The sequence below is a fragment of the Phaseolus vulgaris genome, chromosome 2, assembly GCF_000499845.2.
Source record: "Phaseolus vulgaris cultivar G19833 chromosome 2, P. vulgaris v2.0, whole genome shotgun sequence".
Taxonomy (NCBI): domain Eukaryota; kingdom Viridiplantae; phylum Streptophyta; class Magnoliopsida; order Fabales; family Fabaceae; genus Phaseolus; species Phaseolus vulgaris.
The window spans coordinates 33209714-33230578 of NC_023758.2; the positions used below are offsets into that span (position 1 = coordinate 33209714).

The 20865-nt window shown below is 33.1% G+C and overlaps 2 protein-coding genes and 1 long non-coding RNA gene across 4 annotated transcripts; all 3 read left to right on the forward strand.

The window, feature by feature from the left end:
* The first annotated feature begins 380 nt into the window (after positions 1-380).
* On the forward strand, positions 381-1680 carry LOC137811555 (uncharacterized). The gene is made up of 3 exons (XR_011081095.1): positions 381-577; positions 655-783; positions 1609-1680. It is a non-coding gene; the product is annotated as an uncharacterized lncRNA (long non-coding RNA).
* A 103-nt stretch (positions 1681-1783) lies between these two features.
* Positions 1784-4232, forward strand: LOC137811554 (F-box/kelch-repeat protein At1g67480-like). Its single transcript, XM_068613340.1, has 2 exons — positions 1784-2660; positions 3382-4232. The coding sequence occupies exons 1-2, from the start codon at positions 2119-2121 to the stop codon at positions 4007-4009; spliced, it is 1170 nt and encodes a 389-aa protein (XP_068469441.1). The 5' UTR covers positions 1784-2118; the 3' UTR covers positions 4010-4232.
* A 4569-nt stretch (positions 4233-8801) lies between these two features.
* Positions 8802-19389, forward strand: LOC137811556 (uncharacterized). Of its 2 annotated transcripts, none has more exons than XM_068613341.1 (21): positions 8802-9295; positions 9734-9819; positions 9989-10090; positions 13397-13503; positions 13616-13716; positions 13812-13899; positions 14035-14123; positions 14232-14371; positions 14466-14631; positions 14769-14892; positions 15078-15174; positions 15457-15586; positions 16062-16121; positions 16226-16344; positions 16583-16707; positions 16946-17170; positions 17345-17505; positions 17749-17912; positions 18428-18510; positions 18800-18885; positions 18958-19389. In XM_068613341.1, the coding sequence occupies exons 1-21, from the start codon at positions 9086-9088 to the stop codon at positions 19099-19101; spliced, it is 2607 nt and encodes an 868-aa protein (XP_068469442.1). In that variant the 5' UTR covers positions 8802-9085; the 3' UTR covers positions 19102-19389. The 2 variants fall into 2 exon arrangements, with proteins under 2 accessions (XP_068469442.1, XP_068469443.1); XM_068613342.1 differs by having other exon boundaries at positions 8872-9295; positions 12916-13503.
* The last annotated feature ends 1476 nt before the right edge of the window (positions 19390-20865 follow it).

Below are 20865 nucleotides of genomic sequence, written 5' to 3' on the forward strand. Positions count from 1 at the left end.
TTAAATAAGTTAAAGTTAACTTATCTTTAAATTAAGATGTAAAAGTTTGTTTGTACAGATTTTCTAAATTTTATTTTTCAGTTTATATAAAAACTAACTTTAATTTATATAATAGTTTATTTTATTAGTTTTATAAAAATGTGTATAAATAAATTTTGTCTAGATGTTTTAATGAAAATAAATATATTATATGGGATACATAAAATTCCTATTTTTAAAATTATACAGTATTATAATTATAGTTAATTTAAAATTTTATATTTTTGAAATATAATACTTATTTTAAAGATAAAACACTAAATTTAAATTAAGAAAGAACATAAATTATACATATACTACCTTGTGTAAGTTTTGTTTAGTGTTTACTTTATCAACAAAACTTGTTTTTCCTGACGTGGTGAGGTGTGTCAGTGTTATCCTAATATCTTGTCTCCGACCATTTTGGTAACTAAAAAATCCTATAAATTTCACTTTGCTTCATATTCTGTCGCCATTCCTATCTTCTTCCTCTTCTTCTTTCCAACACAAACTACCCTTCTCTCATTTTCTTTTCCCTTTCTACCCCATTATAGTTCTTGTAAGTTCATCTTCTTTCTTTCTATTTGTCAGTTTGGTTCTCTTATTATTACAACTGCTGGTTTTTTCTTGCTACAGATCTACCAAGTGCCGTTTTGAATCGATTTATTTACGCACTCTAGTTATTTGTCTCTTGCGTTACTGAGCTACTTAGGACTCCGGTTTTAGAATTGTTTGTCCTCTACTCAGAACGACAATGCTAAAAACGTGTGTTCCTGTCTCTGAAACCTCAGATTTGGTTAGGATGCTATTTGTCTTCTTGTTTCTCATTGATATCTTTGTTCTCAACAGCTGAGGTTTATGGATACTTGCAAATTTATTAGGGCTCTTTTATGTTTACTACTAATCTCAAATTCATAATCTTTGGATTCAGCTTCTGAATGTGCAATTGTATTTAAGAGTTTTATTGTCTATAGTGGTCCTAATCCTGTTTGACTCAAACAGAATTGTCTCCTCGTGATCCATGGAGAATACCTGTGGTTTCATACCGATAAAATCAATATGAATCCCTTGTAATAAAGGGTTCTTCCTTTTGGTTGGTGGATTTGGATGTGTGTTTCGTTTTTAATATTGTTTTTTGAAAGTCTTGTTAGCTTCATTTATTTTATTAACGCATCCATTGGCTAATTTTGCTCTGGGTTTTCATGCAAGAGGACAATGGACTCTTAGTAGTTTTCAATTGAGTTGTTTTATTTGATTATAATTTCATCTAGCCCGGCATTTAATTCAATAGGGTCAAAAGATTATTTTTCTTGTTAAAAACTTAGTTTTGTTTGGTTTTGAGATCAAACTTATGGACTTTCTAGGTACACGGAAAGGTGGACTTTTGTTAAAGGATAATTCCTGACTATGATTCTAGATTATGGTGTTTACAAACATTTGTTATGCTTTCTTGTTCGAGCGATATCTGTAAAAGGAACAGTTGTTTGTTTTTTCTTAAACCTTGCAAATTGAATATTTTTCAATGAGTTTCCTTTTCTCAATTAAATACTTGAAATTTTCTAAATCTTGTGCTACTTTTCCCCTTCTCAGTTTCATTCATTCAGCTGATATGGACTTAAAGGGAATGGAAGTCACTGGTGGCTAAGGCTTGCGAGTTCTATGGCCTACTCTCGTATGGCTTTACAGTTTTTTTTTAATGTGTGTTGTTGCTTAATTTCAATTTTTAGCTTTGAAAAATATTACAACTCTTTGCCTTAATTTATAGATACCTGTGAAATGTGCGAGGGTAGATACAGCTTTGGAAGCTTAATATATAATTGGCAGAACACAAGTAAGAAGGATTATTGTAGGAGCATAACTTCTGTTATGGAATTACAATCAGATTGGATAAAGCACAGAAAGTCGTCTTCATATACTGCTCACATGATTCGTTCTGCCACATCTTTTATGCCATGGTCTTGCAGAATCCCTATTGGGGAAGGGTATTATGAATTTCTTTAGTTTGTTGTAGTCATTTTCACATTGTTTGGTTGATTGGTCGCCAACAAAATTTCTCAACGTCTTTGTGGTACGTCATATCTGTGTTTGCTAATTTGAAAAATGCCTGGTTTTGTGGCCGAAAAGAAGAGATATACAGACCCAAATATGTGTTTTCCCAATTTGGCCAACCATGGTAAACCAACCTTTTCGAAAAGCAATCGTTGTGTGAGGTCTGAGGCTCTAGATGATGATGATGACGATAGTAGTATCCCCATTCTACCTGGGTTGCCTGACGATGTTTCAAAGCACTGCCTTGCACTTGTGCCTCGTTCTAACTTCCCTGCCATGGGCGGTGTAAGTAAGAGATGGAGAGGCTTTATTCGAAGCAAAGAATTTATAACCGTGAGAAAATTGGCTGGGATGCACGAGGAATGGCTCTATATCTTAACAGCCGGTAGTGAAGGAAAAGGGAGCCATTGGGAGGTCATGGATTGTCTTGGTCACAATCGCCGATCCCTTCCACCAATGCCTGGTCCAGCCAAGGCTGGCTTTGGGGTGGCGGTTCTCAATGGAAAGCTCCTTATTATGGCTGGCTGTTCATCAATTGATGGAACTGCATCTGTCTCGGAAGAGGTTTATCAATATGATTCTTGTCTCAACAGGTAAACTTACCTTTATATTTGACTTTATAATTCCAACTTCATAATTGAGTTAATAGATGATTGTGGCACTTTACTTAGTTGTCTAGTGTACTACTTATGAGACTCATGTTATGGGAAACCTTTGGGTATCTGTGATTGGGTGAGAGATTTAAACCTGTTATATTGATTTTTCGAGCCTGTTATCTTTATACCGGGTGAAAATAATCGTACCACCAGTTCTATAATTTATCCATTTCTGGGGATGTGTTGATTTTAGAAATTAGAACTGAAGGGGCCGTTTGTCCATGGTTAGAAGTCTTTCTGGTATAAGATTTTAACTATTCTAACAAGCGTGTTTTTCTTTGACAACCGTTTCACTGAAAACACTATAAAGTAGGAAATTTAAACTAGAAAAGTTTGGAATGGCTTGACAGACAATGACTTGTTGTATTGTATGATTTTAATTGGCCAGTTATGTAAGGGCATAAAATGGATTTCAAGATTAAGAAAATCATTGTCAACGTTGAAACATGAAATATGATTGACCATACATCAGCCTCCCACTTTTATAGTGTTTGTTGTTACACTCATGTATATATCTGCTTATGCTCCTTTTTGATAAATCCCTCTGTAATTGATAAAGATGCATCACTTTGTCCATGTCACCTCTTATTATTAATTTGGCTACATATTCTATGATAGAGCACCGTGCTATTATTAAACTTTGTAATTGCAATTGCAGCTGGAGCAGATTATCAAGCATGAATGTGGCTCGGTATGACTTTGCTTGTGCTGAAGTCAATGGCTTGGTTTATGCTGTTGGAGGCTATGGTGCAAACGGTGACAGTCTCTCCTGTGCAGAGGTGTATGATCCGGATACCAACAAGTGGACGCCAATAGAGAGCCTCCGTCGTCCAAGATGGGGTTGCTTTGCCTGTGGATTTGAAGGGAAGCTCTATGTCATGGGTGGAAGATCAAACTTTACAATTGGAAATTCCAAGTTTGTTGATGTGTACAACCCAGAGAAGCATGACTGGTGTGAGATGAAAAATGGGTGTGTGATGGTCACTGCTCATGCAGTGCTGGGAAAGAAGTTGTTCTGTATGGAGTGGAAAAACCAGCGGAAGTTAGCAATATTCAATCCAGAGGACAATTCATGGAAAATGGTACCAGTCCCTTTGACAGGGAGTTCAAGCATTGGTTTTCGGTTTGGGATATTGGATGATAAGTTGTTGCTGTTCTCACTGGAGGAAGAGCCTTCATATAGGACTTTGTTGTATGATCCAAGTGCAGCCCCAGGATCTGAGTGGCAGACTTCTGATATAAGACCATCTGGTTTGTGCTTATGCAGTGTAACTATTAAGGCCTGAAAGATTGTTGCTTCTGAGTTTAGAGACCTTGAGAGAGCTTTGGACCTTTGTTGTTTTAGTAGAATTAGATGTTAATTTACTGTTTTTGCTTGTTCCTGATAGTTTTATCATGTCATGCCATGTCTAATTTATGGTTGGATCATTTCCTCAAGTTTATTCAAGTAGTTGCCATCAACTTTGAGCAGCACTACTTTAAATAAATTATGGTTGCAGTTTTCTTTTCCTTTTTCTATTCTAATTAGAAGGTAATAACTTAAGGATTTAAGACCTACTTAAATCTTGATGCACTTGTGATTCAATCTCTGTAGTTGGGCACACATGTTCATACTTTATGGGGCCAGCATTTGCACGAATGGTGGTTAAATAGAACCATGTGAATCAAGAAGGGGAATAAAAGGCATGGAATTAGCAGACAAAAAGAAGAAACCAAATCACGAAGTTAAGAAGATTTTTTGGATGTGATTTTCTGTCAGGACATGAAGGTGGATAATTAAAAATAAGTTATTTTAACTAAAAATAAATAAATTTTTGCGTTTTTTATTTAAACTGGCAATTGAAAAAGATTTTAAACATAATGATTTGAACATAAAATTTCAGATTTTGTAAAAAGTAACGTGATTTGAACATTAAAAAAACCCGGAAAAAATTAACAGAAAATATGAATGTAAAGCAACTAAGAATAATTTAAGAATTAAAACGAACAGGAAATGTAAATAACAAAAGACATTAATTACTTAGGATAAAATAGAAGTTTGTATAACTTTTTTATAAAGTTGCTCATCATACAAGCATCATTACTTCTTTTTGTCATTTTTATTTTTAGTGCTTATAGATAGTTGGTATCAAATATTTTTGCCGTAAGTTACATTAAACCTTATACATAGACAACAATACCATAGTTGATATCAAATATTTTTGCCACAACTTTCATATCATGATACCATGATGATTATCAATGTCCACACCAACACCATCCTCAACGTCAGCTTCAACACCTTTTTGGGTTCCACATCACCACCATCCTTAACATTATATTTAACACCTTCAGGTTCTACACCACCATCCTTAACATTACCTTCAACACCTTCGATTTCCACACCATCACCTAAAACCAACAACACTTCTGCCTCTGAAACAACATGCACTAAAAATAAATGAACTTCACCATGTGTATTTGCAATTTTCAGCATTTCTATTGTACCGCGATCATCAACCAGAACATCCAATCTATTTTCCAACTCTTCACAACCTTTACGTGAATACCACATCTCCTGTACTTTTAAAAACCCCATCTCCTTTATGATGCCAAGTATTTCAAAGTAACTCCATCTATCATTGTCACATGACCATGTTGATGTATCACCACCAACATATCTCGCATCACAAAATGTCCCACGCTGGTGGACCACAAACTAAAAGTAACCTTCTGCCATGATATGGACTTTATAAAAGGTATCCTTGTAAAATATAGAAAATGTTGGACCACATGTTATGTCAGAAACCAAATGTTTGACCACACATAGAAAATTCTTGCACATGGTGGACCCTACATCATAAACTACTCTGTAAATGTTCTCTCAAAGTAATCACAAATAGAACCACTCTAAAAGTAAGTCAAAAAGTTCTAACATTAGAAATGACCACCACAAACTGCACCACGCTCAACAACGCCTTCAAGTTCCACAAACGTTACCCCACACAATTGCACTTCACGAGCTCAGGATCGCACCTCACAATCCAACCACGGGATTGAATCACAAACTGTAATTTATTGGCTTATTTCAATAGTGTTCATTTAGTCATTTCATGAAGACAACACTAGAATCTTCCATAATTCACATTTACTAATTGTATTTACTCTTAATTTAGGGTTTAGTTATGTGCTTTGTAATGACCGTTGTGATTCTCCACTATAAATTGTAATATATATAATATACTTTATAAATTTTGTGTTGCCTACTACTCTTTAATAACAATTGTCGTGTGTGTAGTTTTTTTATTGTGTGTATTATTTGAACTCTCATATAACATTACATGATATATATGATTTAGTAACATTATCTTACCTTGTAGTGATTTCATTAATTATTATTTATTTCAAATATATGAACGTAATATTTTCATTACATGCTCCTTGGTGTGATAACTTTGCTTTTGGATAGAAAAAACTTTCAAGCCCAATGTACATGTCATTCATTTAGACATATAACATTACATCATACATGAGGTATGAACATTATCATATTTGTACTGATTCCATTTATAATTTTTTTATTTTTTATAAAAGAAGCTAATAATCTCCTTCCATATTGCTTCCTAATGATAGTTGCACTTTTGAAAAAAAAATAGTTATCCTCATTTCTATTTTTAACTCATACTTTGTTGACTTATTTCAATTGTGTTGATTTAATCATTACATGAATTCAACACTGAAATATTAGGTACAAATCTCCACTTTTGCATTTCATATGTTAATTTCTTTTGTAAATTATGTTATGTTTTTTGCCAGTGTGAACCCAAACTTTATGTTTTTTTTACTGTAATCTGTATATTAACATTATTAGCATAACTTCCATAATTTGCATTTTCAATTTGGTTTTTTACTAAGTGTATTTTATTTTTTATTACTTGTAGGGTGATATAGTGTTTTGTAATGAATATAATATCTTTTAAAAGTGTTATGTTGCATATTGCTCTATATTAACATGTTTTCTTTTGGACAAAACAAAACTTTGCGTACTCATTTTTTAGAATGATAAGAGTGCAACTATGACAAGTACAAAATCACTCTTCTATGTTTCATATGTTATTTTTTCTGTAATTTTTGTTATTTTGGGTTACTTTTATTTGCAGGTCTATTTTTTTCCTCCACAATATTTACATTTAAGTTAGATGTTGTGGTAATTATAATCTAATGTTTCTCAACACTCAAATTATGGCAACTAAAGAGAAGGACTTATGTATTTCATGATTGCTATTGTTTGTTGATTTTGTTATGTTCTGTCACTTACGTGGAAGTTGTTTTAAAAGCTTAGCTTCTGCATTGCAAAATTGTAAAGAATATAATATATTTTTAGTGGTAGATCTGATAGGTACAAACCCCCTCTTATATATTTCATATGTTATTCTTATTGTATATTATGTTATTTTTTGCACATTGATTTCTATTTGTTATTGTTTGTGTTCATTCTTTTATATTTTACCACTTATAGCAAATTTGTTATATATACAGTTTCTGTTCCGTACTGTTCTCTATCAGTTCATAAATTTGTTTTTCACTGCTATGCTCTAATTGAACCCGTGCTACCTTATTTCAAATCTATTTATTCAATAATCTTGTGCTCAAAAGTAATATTGTATCATGTACACGAAAACACATGTATATTTTGTCACTTTCATTTCTACATATATGTTTTTGTGTTCTTACTTTTCAATTTGCTTCTAGAGTTTTATTTTTTAAGTGTTATGTGTTGTCTTATTTTAAATGCAATGACTTAATATTTTTCATGTGGTTAAAATTCAAAAAATTTGGTAGCCACACACAAATATTTTTATATTTCATGTCTCATTCTATTTGTGATTTTTTAGGTTTTGTCAATTTCATATTTATTAATTCCAATTATCATTCTTGCATCTAATTTTTTATTCCTTTAACTATTTTTTATCTCTTATTAACGGCATGATTGATATTGTGTTTTGTAATGATAGTTATGATTTTAGACAAAAGAATATTATTATTCAATTTTTTTCTTAATATTTTAATTCAATTTTTTTTATTTAAATAAGTCTTGTGCACGGGTAAAGTACTAGTTCATACCCATTTTATATCCTATTTTCATTTGGCAACCTCCACCTCCATACCTTTCTCATGCACCCCTATATTAATTGTGGAAAGTCAGTTTAAATCTTTTTAAATAACCCTAAATGAAGCATAACCTCACTTTTTAAAATAATCTTAGAGCAACACCCCCATACCCCTTTCCAATCGTATACCTCCGTTCCAGCTGCAACACTTTCAATCTTCTCCAACTGCAGTGCTTGAGAGAGTAATTTCATCATTTAAGTATGTAGGAGATGATTGACAAGAAGATTTGTTGTATTCATAGTTTCCAGTATAAAGATAATTTTTTCTTTTTTAATTTTGTACTCCATTTTTGCATCTCGTTGATTTTTTTTTTTAGTTTTGTAACTTCCAGAAGAATGCCTAAATTTTTTAAAAAGTGAGCTCAAAATAATAATAAAAGTAAACATATTTTTAAATATCTTTCTATTTTATTTTATTCATCTTTTTATTATTTGAAAAGAAATAATTTAATCATTATTAACTTATATTCTTATGACACAAATTAGTTCAAATAACTTAATACTTTTATTTAACTTTTTTTAATATTTAAAAATAAAGAACATTAAACAGATTTTTTAAAATAGAAAGGAATCAATTTAAACATGACATTTACTAATTTTGTGTTTTTTTTTACAATTTTTTATTTATTTGAGACATCTTAAATTTTTAAATTTTAATTTATATATATTTTTATTAAATTTTTTTAATATAATTAAATATACTGTTAATGTTAATTTATAATTTAATTAATGAGTAGTGTTGAAATTAAAAAAATAATATGAAGGAAGAATTAATCTTTCCATTTTATTCTCCAACTAAACTTAAATTGTATTTTAGTGGCGTAATAATTTTCACAACCGTCACAAACATGCAAATCCTGGGTAGGCCCATAACCCATCAATGCAATCATTTTCAAGCCCATAACGAAACTAACACAGTGAATTTGGATGCGTGAAGACAGTCACAACTACCTTTGAACCCATTCTTAAATACGAAACAAGTTTTGTTGTGAAGTTCCCTCTCTCTCACTGTTATTGGTCTTAGCCTTCAGCGATTTACGTCACGCGCATACTGAAGCAAACCAAAACCATTTCATCGTTTTGATCATTCTATATAAATCACTATTATTAATTAAGTTAAATTTAATTGAACGCATACGAACAGAAACAAACAAGCAAACACTGTCCACCTTCCATCTCCTCTTTCGTTCCTCCGAGGTAACGCTGTCTCGCATGGCGTTCGGATCTTCCGAGGATGTCTCCGCTATCAAATTATTGCTCCTTCTGGCGGTCATGTACGGACTCGTGTCGGCGCTGACCCACTCCGTCATCTACATGAAATTCGTGAACCCTCTCGGGAACGACGCGCCGCTCGATCGATTCTCTGAAGGAAGAACTATACAACATGTTCGAATGTTGTCCCAAGAGATCGACGGTCGTCAAGTGAGCCACATTTAATTCCTTTTTGTTTTTTAATTTGGAAATTGAAACTTTGTCAGCGTTATTTCGTGTTAAGGATATTGTTTACAATTAGGGATCTTTATTGTCTGACAAGATATCAATCGCTTTCCAATGAGTGGAATCCATCGCTTTTTCATCGCTGTTATGAATTAAGAAGGGCTGCTACTCGTACAGTAACTTGTATAATATAATTTATATGACAATATTTTTATTTTGTGAAGATACGTATTAAAATATTTTAAAACTCATTATAAACATGATTTTTAATTCTGAATGGTTAAGAGTGGGAAATTTTTCACACAGTAGACACCTATTAAATTTATCGTCTTAATTGTAACTTGTTGTACAAAAAAGAGAACATTTTTCTTAGGAATCTAAAATGGTTTTATGAATGTTGACTTTTGGTGCATTTATTAACAGGAAGGGCGTCCTGGTTTAAAAAAGGCAGCAGAATATATTAAGGGTCAGTTGGAAGAACTAAAGGAGCGAGCTAGCTCCAATGTCAGGTTGCAATAGTACTTTATTATTATTATTATTATTATTATTTGTCACACAATTCTTTTTCTCTTTTCCCTTGTTGGCCCACTTACTTGTTTTATTTAATACACTTTTAATGTATGTTTCTTTCTTTCAATTTCTTGAACTCTGATTTTGTTTCCAACATTTTACTCGCAGAATTGAGATTGAGGAGACTACTGTAAGTGGTTCCTTCAATATGTTGTTTTTGGGCCACAACATAGCTCTTGGATACAGAAATCATACTAATATTATTATGAGGTACACTGGCAGTTCAATATGGTCATTTGTATTGGATTCAGATATGTGTATTGGGATATAGAATGGTATTCTTGCGCTATAATTACCCCTTTCACTTCAAAGTTCAAGCAGTTTTAACATTTCATATTTGAATTTCCTTGTTTTAAGGGTAAACTTCCCTTAAGACGCCACTAGTCTTTCCATTGTCCACTTAAGAAAATATCGCCACCTGGAACTCACTGTCTAAATTCAACTTATAGTTGATAAGTCACCACTTTGTTATCCAAACTGATCGCCAAAATGATACAACTGATAGGAGTTAACTACTGAGTTGAGTATAAAGTAGACAAAAAATAAAGTTGTGGATGCCATGTCAAGATCAATGCATGCAATTAAATGTCCACAATATAAGGGCATGCTGCTGTAGCCAGAACCGTGCAAGAATTGCAGCATAATTGGAAAGGGATAAGGAAAGATGTTTCGCAATTCATAAGCAAATGTTTCACATACCACGGCAAGCTAGATTTAGTAACATGAAAGCAATGTTATTTCGACAGTTGCCAATCACCAATAAAATGTACGAGGACATAGGAGCATGGATTTTCAACTGGCTCAAAATTATCTGTCTATCACTAGGACACACTGTCGTAGTAGTGATTATTGATCATTGTATAAGGCCACTTAGCATAGTCATGATAACTAATAGTTCTACTTTGCCAATTGCAGAGTAGTTCATTCACCATTGGCAGTTTATTGAATCATTTTCTTTCTGGTTGTGGCTGATTAAACAATTATGATATTGCTGCTATTATAGGGGTGGGTTCAAATCATTCTATATGAGGAGCCAGTTGAGATTGAGGGTTTTTACTTGTACCACAATTGAGTGCAATCTTACCCTGTCTTTCCAACACCAGTTTTAATTTTTTCAAAGGAAATTATACATATTCCACCAGAAAATTCAAAGATGTATTCGTATCATTCTGTTTCCCTTCTTACATTTGGTTCTCACCTTCCTCTTATTTTCAGTTCCCTGCAATGATGTGAACTTCTTGCAAAGAAAGTTATAATTAGGAACATCATACTTCTTGAAGTGTGTTTAGCTCACATGCACTGCTTGTTTTATAACTGGCATTATTTCTGAATCAAAGTTGAGGGTTAATGGGCACAGAGTTGAAAGGGTTATTTTAAAGGGTGAACTACATAAAGTGTCCCTTTGTTTAACTTACATCCCTGAATGTTGGTTAACATTGAAACTGTTAAAATAGAGTTTGGTTTCTTAAGTGGGATTTCATGTGGCCTTACATAATCCTTTTGCCATAATGTCGTTTTTTAGTAGAAAAAAAAATACCTTATAATTAAAAATTAGAAGTCCTAAGGTTTCACACTGATTAGGAATATGGATAATATTTCTTATAAGGCTTGGGTAATCCTCACCCTTGAGTTATGCTATGTGGTTGAGCTATACTCTGTAATTTCTATTATGGTATTAGGCCTCTCTAGTCTTAATGTTGGATTTCCTGCTGATGTTCAGTCTTGCAAATTTCCTGTTCTAAATGTCCAGTTGTAGAGGTGTGAGCAGAGTTGTCAATAACAGAGGACCTTTATTTACACTGCCATAGCATTGCACTTCAAAATTTCAAAACAGCAGTCATCCTGCCTGCTATGTGCTATACTGTTACAGTGTTTTTAGTGTCAGCCAGCCACTACGCGCTGCTATGTGGGATTCGTAACCATGGGTTTGAGTTAACACGTCCATGTCCTACATTAGCTAGGAATATGGGAAGAATACTCCTTATTAGGCTTGAGCATCTTCTCCCCCTGACTTAGCTTTTGCCATCGAGTTAGGCCCAGTTCATTTCTATTAAATAATAGGGAGCCAATAGAGAAAAGGGATGAAAAAAAATGTATTAGACAAGCTTGCTTTCTACAATCTGAGTCGGTTCTATCAATGGGGTCACCTGCTAGTAACATTACAACAACATCGTGACAATCATACAATTAAGGAAGTAAAAAATCATACACCTAGTAGTTTCAAAGATAAACATGTTGAGAGGGTAAATTGAGAAAGATATAGATAGAACTTCGTATATGTAATGCAAAAATTTGAATGAAGTACATGTGGTGTGGTGGTGGTAATCTGGATTTACCGTTCTTGCAATAAACAGTGGCATTTTGATGCAATCTCTCTGTCTGTTTGCTTTACTTTTTAGTTTTCTAAATGATACTTCTCCTGGTGGGCACACACGTGACCTTGAAAAGTGATATACCATTTCTTAAACTGTAGAGTTGGACTGAACATAAGGTAGGAACTGATATGACTCTTTTAATGTAAATTAAGAAGGTTCATTGAAGAAAGGAGGGTTACAGACAGTATTAGCAGATAATTATGTTCAATTTATAGATCTCTGAAATATGGATATAATGATTAATTATTGAACATGTTGTGTCAAGAGTCAAGACTATATTGAATCATTATTGTACCTTAAGTGACTACACATATTTTATGTACATCATATAACAAAGAAGGTTATGTGAGTGTAACACTCTGTTTGACATGTATTGGCTCTCTTAGTGTAGTTGTTTCAATTACACAATTGTTAAATCTGTCGTAGTAGTGGTTTTTGTTTGACTGTTGGTTAGGGTAACTGTTCTGTTAGACTATTGGTTTGTGTAACTGTTATGTTAGACAGTTACAATTAAATTGTATCTGAGCTATGTATATTTTCTTCTGTTAACCGAGTCTAACATTCATCTTGTATTTTTTACCCTTTTCATAATAAGTTAGTATATCAGTTTTCTATCACAGTATCATGAGCACATTGATCCTTTTTCATGGCTTTTGCCAGAAATCTTGATGGTGATTTTTTTCAATTCCGATGACTGCTCCGGCTTCTCTTTCATTGCCGACAGCTGCTCAGACCTCTTCGATTCCAGTGGCTGCTCCAGCCACTTTTTCTCATCAATTCACTAAAAAGCTTGATGAAAGAATTTTTTTGTTGTTGCAACAACAAATTAAACCTATTATCAAAGCTGTATCCTTCATCGGTTTGTTGTTTCTTTCTCCTTTTATTCCTATGGGTTTTCTTTTTGAAAGTGATCGTGATCAAAATCCGCGTATCTAGACTGTTGGTTAGTGTTAACTGCTTTGTTACACAATTACAACTAACTTGTAACTGAGCTCTGTATATAGTCTTCTGTTACTAGAATCTCATTCATCTTGTATCATTTACCCCTTTCATAATAATAAATCAGTGTATAAGTTTTTTTATAATGTTAAGATATCTGTCTTTGTTTAAGGAATATTAAGTGCTTTTTTTTTTACTACAGGATATCATCTGTGGTTTCCAAAGAGACTGATCCATCAGTTTTAGTGAATGGACATTTTGATAGTCCCCTTGGTTCCCCTGGTGCTGGTGACTGTGGTTCGTGTGTTGGTGAGTAGTGGGTACATTTGAAGTCATCATTGAAGACATTATATTTGGGAAATCTATACCTGACCTTAAGCATTCTGAATCGTATTGTTTGTCTTATTTCCCCCCTTTTCAGCATCTATGCTGGAAATTGCAAGACTAATAGTCGACTCTGGTTGGGTTCCCTACCGGCCGGTTATTTTCCTTTTTAATGGTGCTGAGGAACTTTTTATGCTGGTAGGAAGTTTTTCTATAGAGAATAATGCTTTATTCATGAGTGGATTTTACGATAATGAAACTAATGGTTGTGTTGTTTACTTCTGATGCTTAAGGGTGCACATGGGTTCATGAAGACACATAAGTGGCATGATACAATAGGAGCTTCTATAAATGTGGAGGCATCCGGGACTGGAGGACCTGGTAAATGTCATGCAAAATTTCTATTATTATTAATAGTAGTAGGATAATAAGCTAATCTTCAGCGTCTCTCTCCATCAAATTATCATGTGTGTTATACATGACATTTTCACTGAACAATGTTGCTAAAATTAACAGATTTAGTTTGCCAATCTGGACCAAGTTCTTGGCCTTCTAATGTCTACGCAGAAGCAGCAATATACCCTATGGCTAATAGTGCAGCTGAGGTTTTGTTTCTCTTCTAGCCTCCCTATATCTTTAATACTCTATCGTGCTGGTTGTCCATTGTTTTGCATTTACTAATTCAAACTTGAATTTTCCATTTCAACATACAGGATGTTTTTCCTGTTATTCCCGGAGATACTGATTACCGGATATTTTCCCAAGACTATGGGAATATTCCTGGGCTTGACATTATCTTTCTCCTTGGTGGATACTTTTACCATACCTCCTCTGATACAGTAGAGAGACTGTTGTATGTATCTTACATACTTGATTTAGTAGAAGATATTTGATTGAAATTTTATATTTTTTTCTTGCAAAAATGTATAAGTATAACTCTCTCTCAGGCCTGGAAGCATCCAAGCACGTGGAGAAAATTTGTTTAGCATAATCAAGACATTTACTAATTCTTCCAAGCTACAAAACACCTATCAGACAAATTATAGTGAAGTTACTGCTAGCACATTCAATGATGAGCGGGCTGTATTCTTTGATTATTTCTCATGGTTTATGGTATGCACTGAAGTTGGTAGAATCCTGCTTTTGCTAATGATCCAATACTCCTTTTGATAATCAGAGCTATATGATCTTCAGAATTGGGCCATTTTTTGCTCTTTTGTTGTCTTATATTTAAATTGTGGATTTTTCAGATATTTTATTCCAGAAGGGTGGCTAAAGTTCTTCATAGTATTCCTATCTTATTCTTTCTTGTTTTTCCCTTTGCACATGGTAGATCACATTCTTGGTCCGCAGCCTTGTATGATTTTATAAAAGGTAAATTATTACATGGCTACTGTCATTTACTTTTTTATAAGTATTTCTAATTGGTCACCTTGTTAATCACTTTAAATTTTTGCCTAAATGTTCCACAAATTTATTTTTCTTGAGTTATTGTAGAAGAATTTAAATATTATTTGTTGACACTTTGAATAACATTTTATAATTTGTTGGATGTGCAGGTATTTTTTTCCACACAGTTGGTATTATATTGGCAGTTGTTGTTCCTGTTGTGTTTTCTATCCTGAGATTACTGTTCTCTTCTCAGACAATGAATTGGTATGTTCATTTAAAGTTAACTTTTGGCTTCTTGTAGTTAGTGACAGATTTTTTTCTAGTATAATTTTTGGTTTCTTGCAGTTAGTGCCAGAATTTTTTTTATTAACCTAATGAGACAATGAGAGAACAAATTATGATGGAGCTGCAATTTAATAATCGTCAAGTAAAATATGAAGATTTTGGAGTGGCTTTATTGTGGCCGTTAAAGTATCTTAGGTGTAATAATTTAAAATCTTAATGCATTTTCTGGAATCATGTGTTAACAAAATTGATAAAACCCAGGTTTGCTCATCCATACTTGGCTTTCCTGATGTTTGTACCCTCTGCACTTACTGGGCTTTTAATTCCAAGAACTATCTGGAGAGGCTTTCCGCTTTCCCAAGACGTTTCAACTGTCAAGACGTCGGAAGAGGTATTGTGGCATATTGAAATGGGTTTAACAAGTCTAATCTGATCGGTGTCTTCATAGTTTATTTTTTATAAAATGGTAATTAATAAATTTGTCACTATGTGATAGATATTTTTTTAATCAATATCTGACTTTATTTTGTCAAACTTGTTACCGTAACAAAAACACCATTGTTTTTTAAATTTTCTTTTTCCTTTGATGATAAGAAAAATTGGCCAAACATCTACTTTGTTCTTGGTTCTGTCAATTATCAAATGAAATATATTGCCTGATAGAAAGGCTTCCAACGTCCTACAATGGTGTCTATAGAATTAGCATATCCTCTTTGGCTTCTGCAACCTTCATACATGATCTTTATAAATATGATTTGGTGTGGTGTTCTGAATTTGAATATATTCTTCAAGAGTGATTTTCAATTTGTCTTGTTGGTGGAAAGTCTGAACTGCCTAACTTTTTTGTTTGACTCATAAATTGCCAGGCACTATCTGATGAAGCAAGGTTCTGGGGAGGATTTGGGTTCTACGCCATATTAACTATGGTGTGCTGACTTAATATATAGCCAGACAATATGATTCTTTTTCCTCATGATTTAATGTATTCTCTTGAATATTGTGCATGGCTAAGAACATTTAGTAAAAACAGGCTTATCTTGTAGCTGGGCTGAGTGGAGGTTTTGTGACTTTTTTTGTGTGCGCTTCCATGCTTCCTGCGTGGATATCCTTCTGCCTGTCAGTCAAATTCTTTGGACAACGGTCACTCAGGTTGATTGTGAATGCTTATTTAATTGTAACCACCACATGTACTACTTTGGACAGATAAATGTGTTTTGCTTCATCTTTGGTCTTACAGCCCCCAATGTCATTTTAGTCCCTTCACATTGCAATAGATTTGTTTGCATCTTCACTGTTGTTATATGCATGATATCATCTAATATTATTTCTTTTGGTATGTGTTATTTCAGTAATCCTTTTTTGTTTTTTACTGTTGTTTTCTCTCCAGGTCAACAATGTTTTACATATTACCTCTAGTTCCATGCCTTGCTTATTCTGTTTATTTTGGTGGCTTCCTTGCCCAGTTTCTGATAGAGAAGATGGGAATGATGGGTTCTCTTCCTCTACCATATGGTTAGTTTATATATACGCACCTCATTAATTAAATAGACCATTGAGATGGAATCACTAAGCTTTATGCTTGCTACTGCATTTGAATACATTTATAAGTATGCTTGTTTAAAATCAAATGAAGTGTGTATATGGGCTATCTTGCCCGAGGTTTCCTTTTTGTAACTCATCATTGATAATATTAAGGCTTAGTCCCAGTGCTCAAAATGCATGCGGCTGACCAAACCTTTATTGCATGCAGGGTACTATGTTCCTGATATTATTGTGGCTGCATTAATTGGAGTTGTGACTGGTTGGTGCACAGGCCCTCTAATGCCCATATGTGGGCATTGGTTAGCCAGGTCATCCATCTTGCAATTTCTGCTTCATCTTAGTGTGTTTGGTTTAGCTTTATCATCTCAGTTTTTTCCTTACACCACGTCTGCACCTAAGAGGGTTGTTTTTCAGCATACTTTCCACACTGCAGGTATTGATTACGAGAAATGATTACCCTCTGAAGTAATGAATAAAGCTTGTGTATATAACGTGTTTAAGATCCTCTATTTCTGTTCTTTTCTATTACCATTGTAGCACTCCAAATATCCTTTTATTCTCTATTTTTTTAATCTAATTTCTATCATTTTTTGCTGTGGTTGCGCAGGCTCAAGTCAGATTCTGGAATCCACTTATGATTTTTCTGTAACCGATTCCAATTCTTTACTTTTCCTTTTCAAACACTCACCTGAAGTGGCAAAGGAGTTGAATGTTACTTCAGAGTTTTCATTTCAATCTGCATCATTCTCTAAACGCAATGACTGGATGGTAAGTTGGATGCCGATATTATTGTTTGCATCCTTTCTCAGAGGCACTTTTTCATCTCACTCAATTAAAATGGGAAAGAGTGAAACAAGATTTTCATAACATATACTAATGAAATTCAAGGTTGAATCAAATTCTTCAGCAGTTGCTAAATCTTGAGTTAATGTTAGCAGTTAGCTTACTTTTAAGAACACATTTGTATATGTTATGATATGCCACTGCTATTTGATCTCATTCTCTTTGCAGTCAATTTTTCCAGTTTCTTTTCTCTTCTCAAACAGTCTGAAGTTCCCTGCAAAAAAGGATGATATTTTGAAACAGTATGAATACTTTCCCGAATTGTCTATTCAAAATCCATCATTAAATTCTGAAAAAGGACCAAGAAGAGTTCACTTGGAGCTTTCTTTAGGGTGAGTACATTATGTTGCTTGAAAAATACAAGTTATGTTCCATATGATTCATGTTTTCTTTTTGTGGTTGCGTAGAAATCTTGATTTAGTTGCTTCAAAACCTTTTCCATGTTGGTAGCATACAATAACAGTCAATGCGCGAGAATTATTTCAGAGATACAATATTATGATGCTAGTTGTATTTTTTTTTCAGCTTGGTTTATTCTCACCAGATGCTTGTCTCCTTAGAGAATGTACTGATGGGGAAATATGCTGTGATATACTATGTTATTTGAATCCATATAGTATTTCTTTTTTAAGACATTATGTTAACTTTTTGCCTACAAAAATAACTTATTTTGTGTAACTGTTTTTAGCTGCATTTTGTTTTCAAAGATCTTAAATCGGTTTTCTACCCCACCGTGTGTGAACTGAAAACAGTTCAAGAAAAATTAAATATTAAAATACCTAACTTTTGTCTTTGTTTTCTTTAATAACTTTTGTCTTTGTTTTCTTTAATAACTTTTGTCTTTTAGCTCCTTGCAAGAGGTCTGGGTTGCGGTTCTCAACATCACTGGTCCTTTATCAAGTTGGTCATTTGCAGATAATCTGCTTCCAGGTATTAAAAATTATAGTTAGTTAGGTCGGTCTAAACCTCAAAATTATTGTTGGTGCTATCAAAACACCCGGTATCATTTTCAAACTTTACACTTGAAATGTCTGCTTCTTGATGTGAGGAGAGGTGTTGAAAATCTTCCATTATAATGTGACCATAAGAGTAATGTATGAGTGGAGGGCAACACTTATCCCAAAACTTGCTTTTGGAGTTATGTTAGGTCCACTCCCAAAATTCTAAGAGGGTAGATAATATCTTTTCATTGCCTAATGTAGCTTGCATTTTGTCACAGGAACTGAAACCTACGGTGGTGGTCCACAATCATATATATGTCGTCTTAGTGGACCTAGTGATGGAAATTGGACCTTCTGGTTAGAGGTAAAATTCGATGCTGTATTAACTTCTCTTTACTATAACAGTGTAACTTACTATTTTGTTTGATGATGCCAGGCTAACAGCTCTGAAGCATTAAGAGTGGACGTGGCAGTTTTAGACCAAAAGTTGGTTGAGCCAATGAAGAGATTGAAGGATCTTTTCCCAGACTGGGTTGACGTTACTGCCTATTCAACTTTTATGTCTAGCTATATCTTATAATTCTTCATAAACAAGTCTTGTAAGGACACTTACTTGTTTTAGTGTCAAATTTGTATAGACTAGCCTTAGGAATAGATGTCGTAACTGATCATTTAGTATCATAGTCCCATTTTCAGCATAGAACTTTATTCTTTACGCAAACGTTCTTAGCAGAAAGAGTTACATGGTATTAATAGATGCAAAACCAGAGCCAAAATTTGATTCTAAATCTGGACTGGGGCATAAAGTTTAACGGATGCTTATAGACATTTTACAGAAGATAGATGCTAATCAGGCCTTTCTCCTCTTCATTTAGTTTTACTTTTAAATAGTATCTCTGCAATCACGAGCATTTATGATGAAGATTGGAACTTGATTTCACAGATGAAAGTTTCTTGCATGATTTTTTATATACCTTGGCGATCATTACACAATTTATATACCATGTCATAGCACGCAGTTTTGAAAAAAAATTATGATTTTGTCCTAAATGCTGCCATTGTCATTGAATGAAGCTAATTGGCAAAAAAATATCTAGAAACGATATACAGCATGTGGAGACTATGATGGTACATGACCTCCAATGTTTGTACCTTTTCTTGACATTTGAAGCAGACATTAAGCTCAAGGTTCGACCACATGGTACTCGAGAAACTGACGTAATGTCTCTGCCACTACCAAGAGGATTAAAAGAAGATACTGGCTAATCGTCTCACTAGCCGTTTTTATTTTCAGAGTAAAATAGTTTTTTTTTTTAATTGTGTAATATAGCCCTTGCTCGAGTATTTTATGATTTTATATTCTTGAGAAAATAACATTCAGGAATATTATAATTGAAATTTTATTATTAGGCATGTATAAAAATATGTCTGATGATTATTTTTTTTGGGTATATTTTTTTAATTTAAAATTAATTAAAAAAAAATAGAAGGACGGGAGTTATAATGGTTACATAGTAACTTTTCTGGTTCTTATAAAATTATAACTTGCCTACTCCTTGGCTTGTTGTGTAGATAAGAGAATGTACATTCTCTGCAAATAAAACATATCCGGGAATATTTTTGTATAACCAAAAGACTTACATGAATTGACCCTTTCACTTGTGAATTCCTATAAATACAAAAGGATTCCATGAAACAAAGAAAAATTTCCCCAAATAAACCAATTTTAAAAAGAACTACAATTTATCCAAATATACTTTTCCTTTACCATGTGTTTGGATCAACAGTTTCAACAATTTTAAGAAATTGAAATCATTTGAATTATTTGCAATTAAATTCTTTTTATTTTTTTAAATATTTTGTTTGGTCAGAGTAATTGAGATATTTTACATTTCAATTTTTTATAGGATAAAGTAAAATTGATTTTCTCCTTTAAAATAAAGTTCCATTTTAAAATATTTATTTTTAGATATAAAATTTTAAAAAAATATTAGTCAAAATTTAAAAATTTAAGTTATTCCAAATAGATGTAAATAATGAATTGTTGAATGGTTACATAATGGAGGAAGTGCATGTGGAATAGCCTCCTGATTATATGGTTTAAAACAGAAGAAAGTCTTATATGGTTTAAAACAAACACATATGTCTTGATATGAAAGGTTAAGTAAATTTTTTATTGGAAAAGGGTTTATTAGAGGTATAGTCGATTCAACCCTTTTCATTTTAAAATCAAAAGACTTTTATATGGTTGTGCATATTTATGTTGATGAGATATATTTTTGGTCAACTAACCTCATGCTATGTCAAGAGTTTGCTAGCATAATGCATGGAGAATTTGAAATGT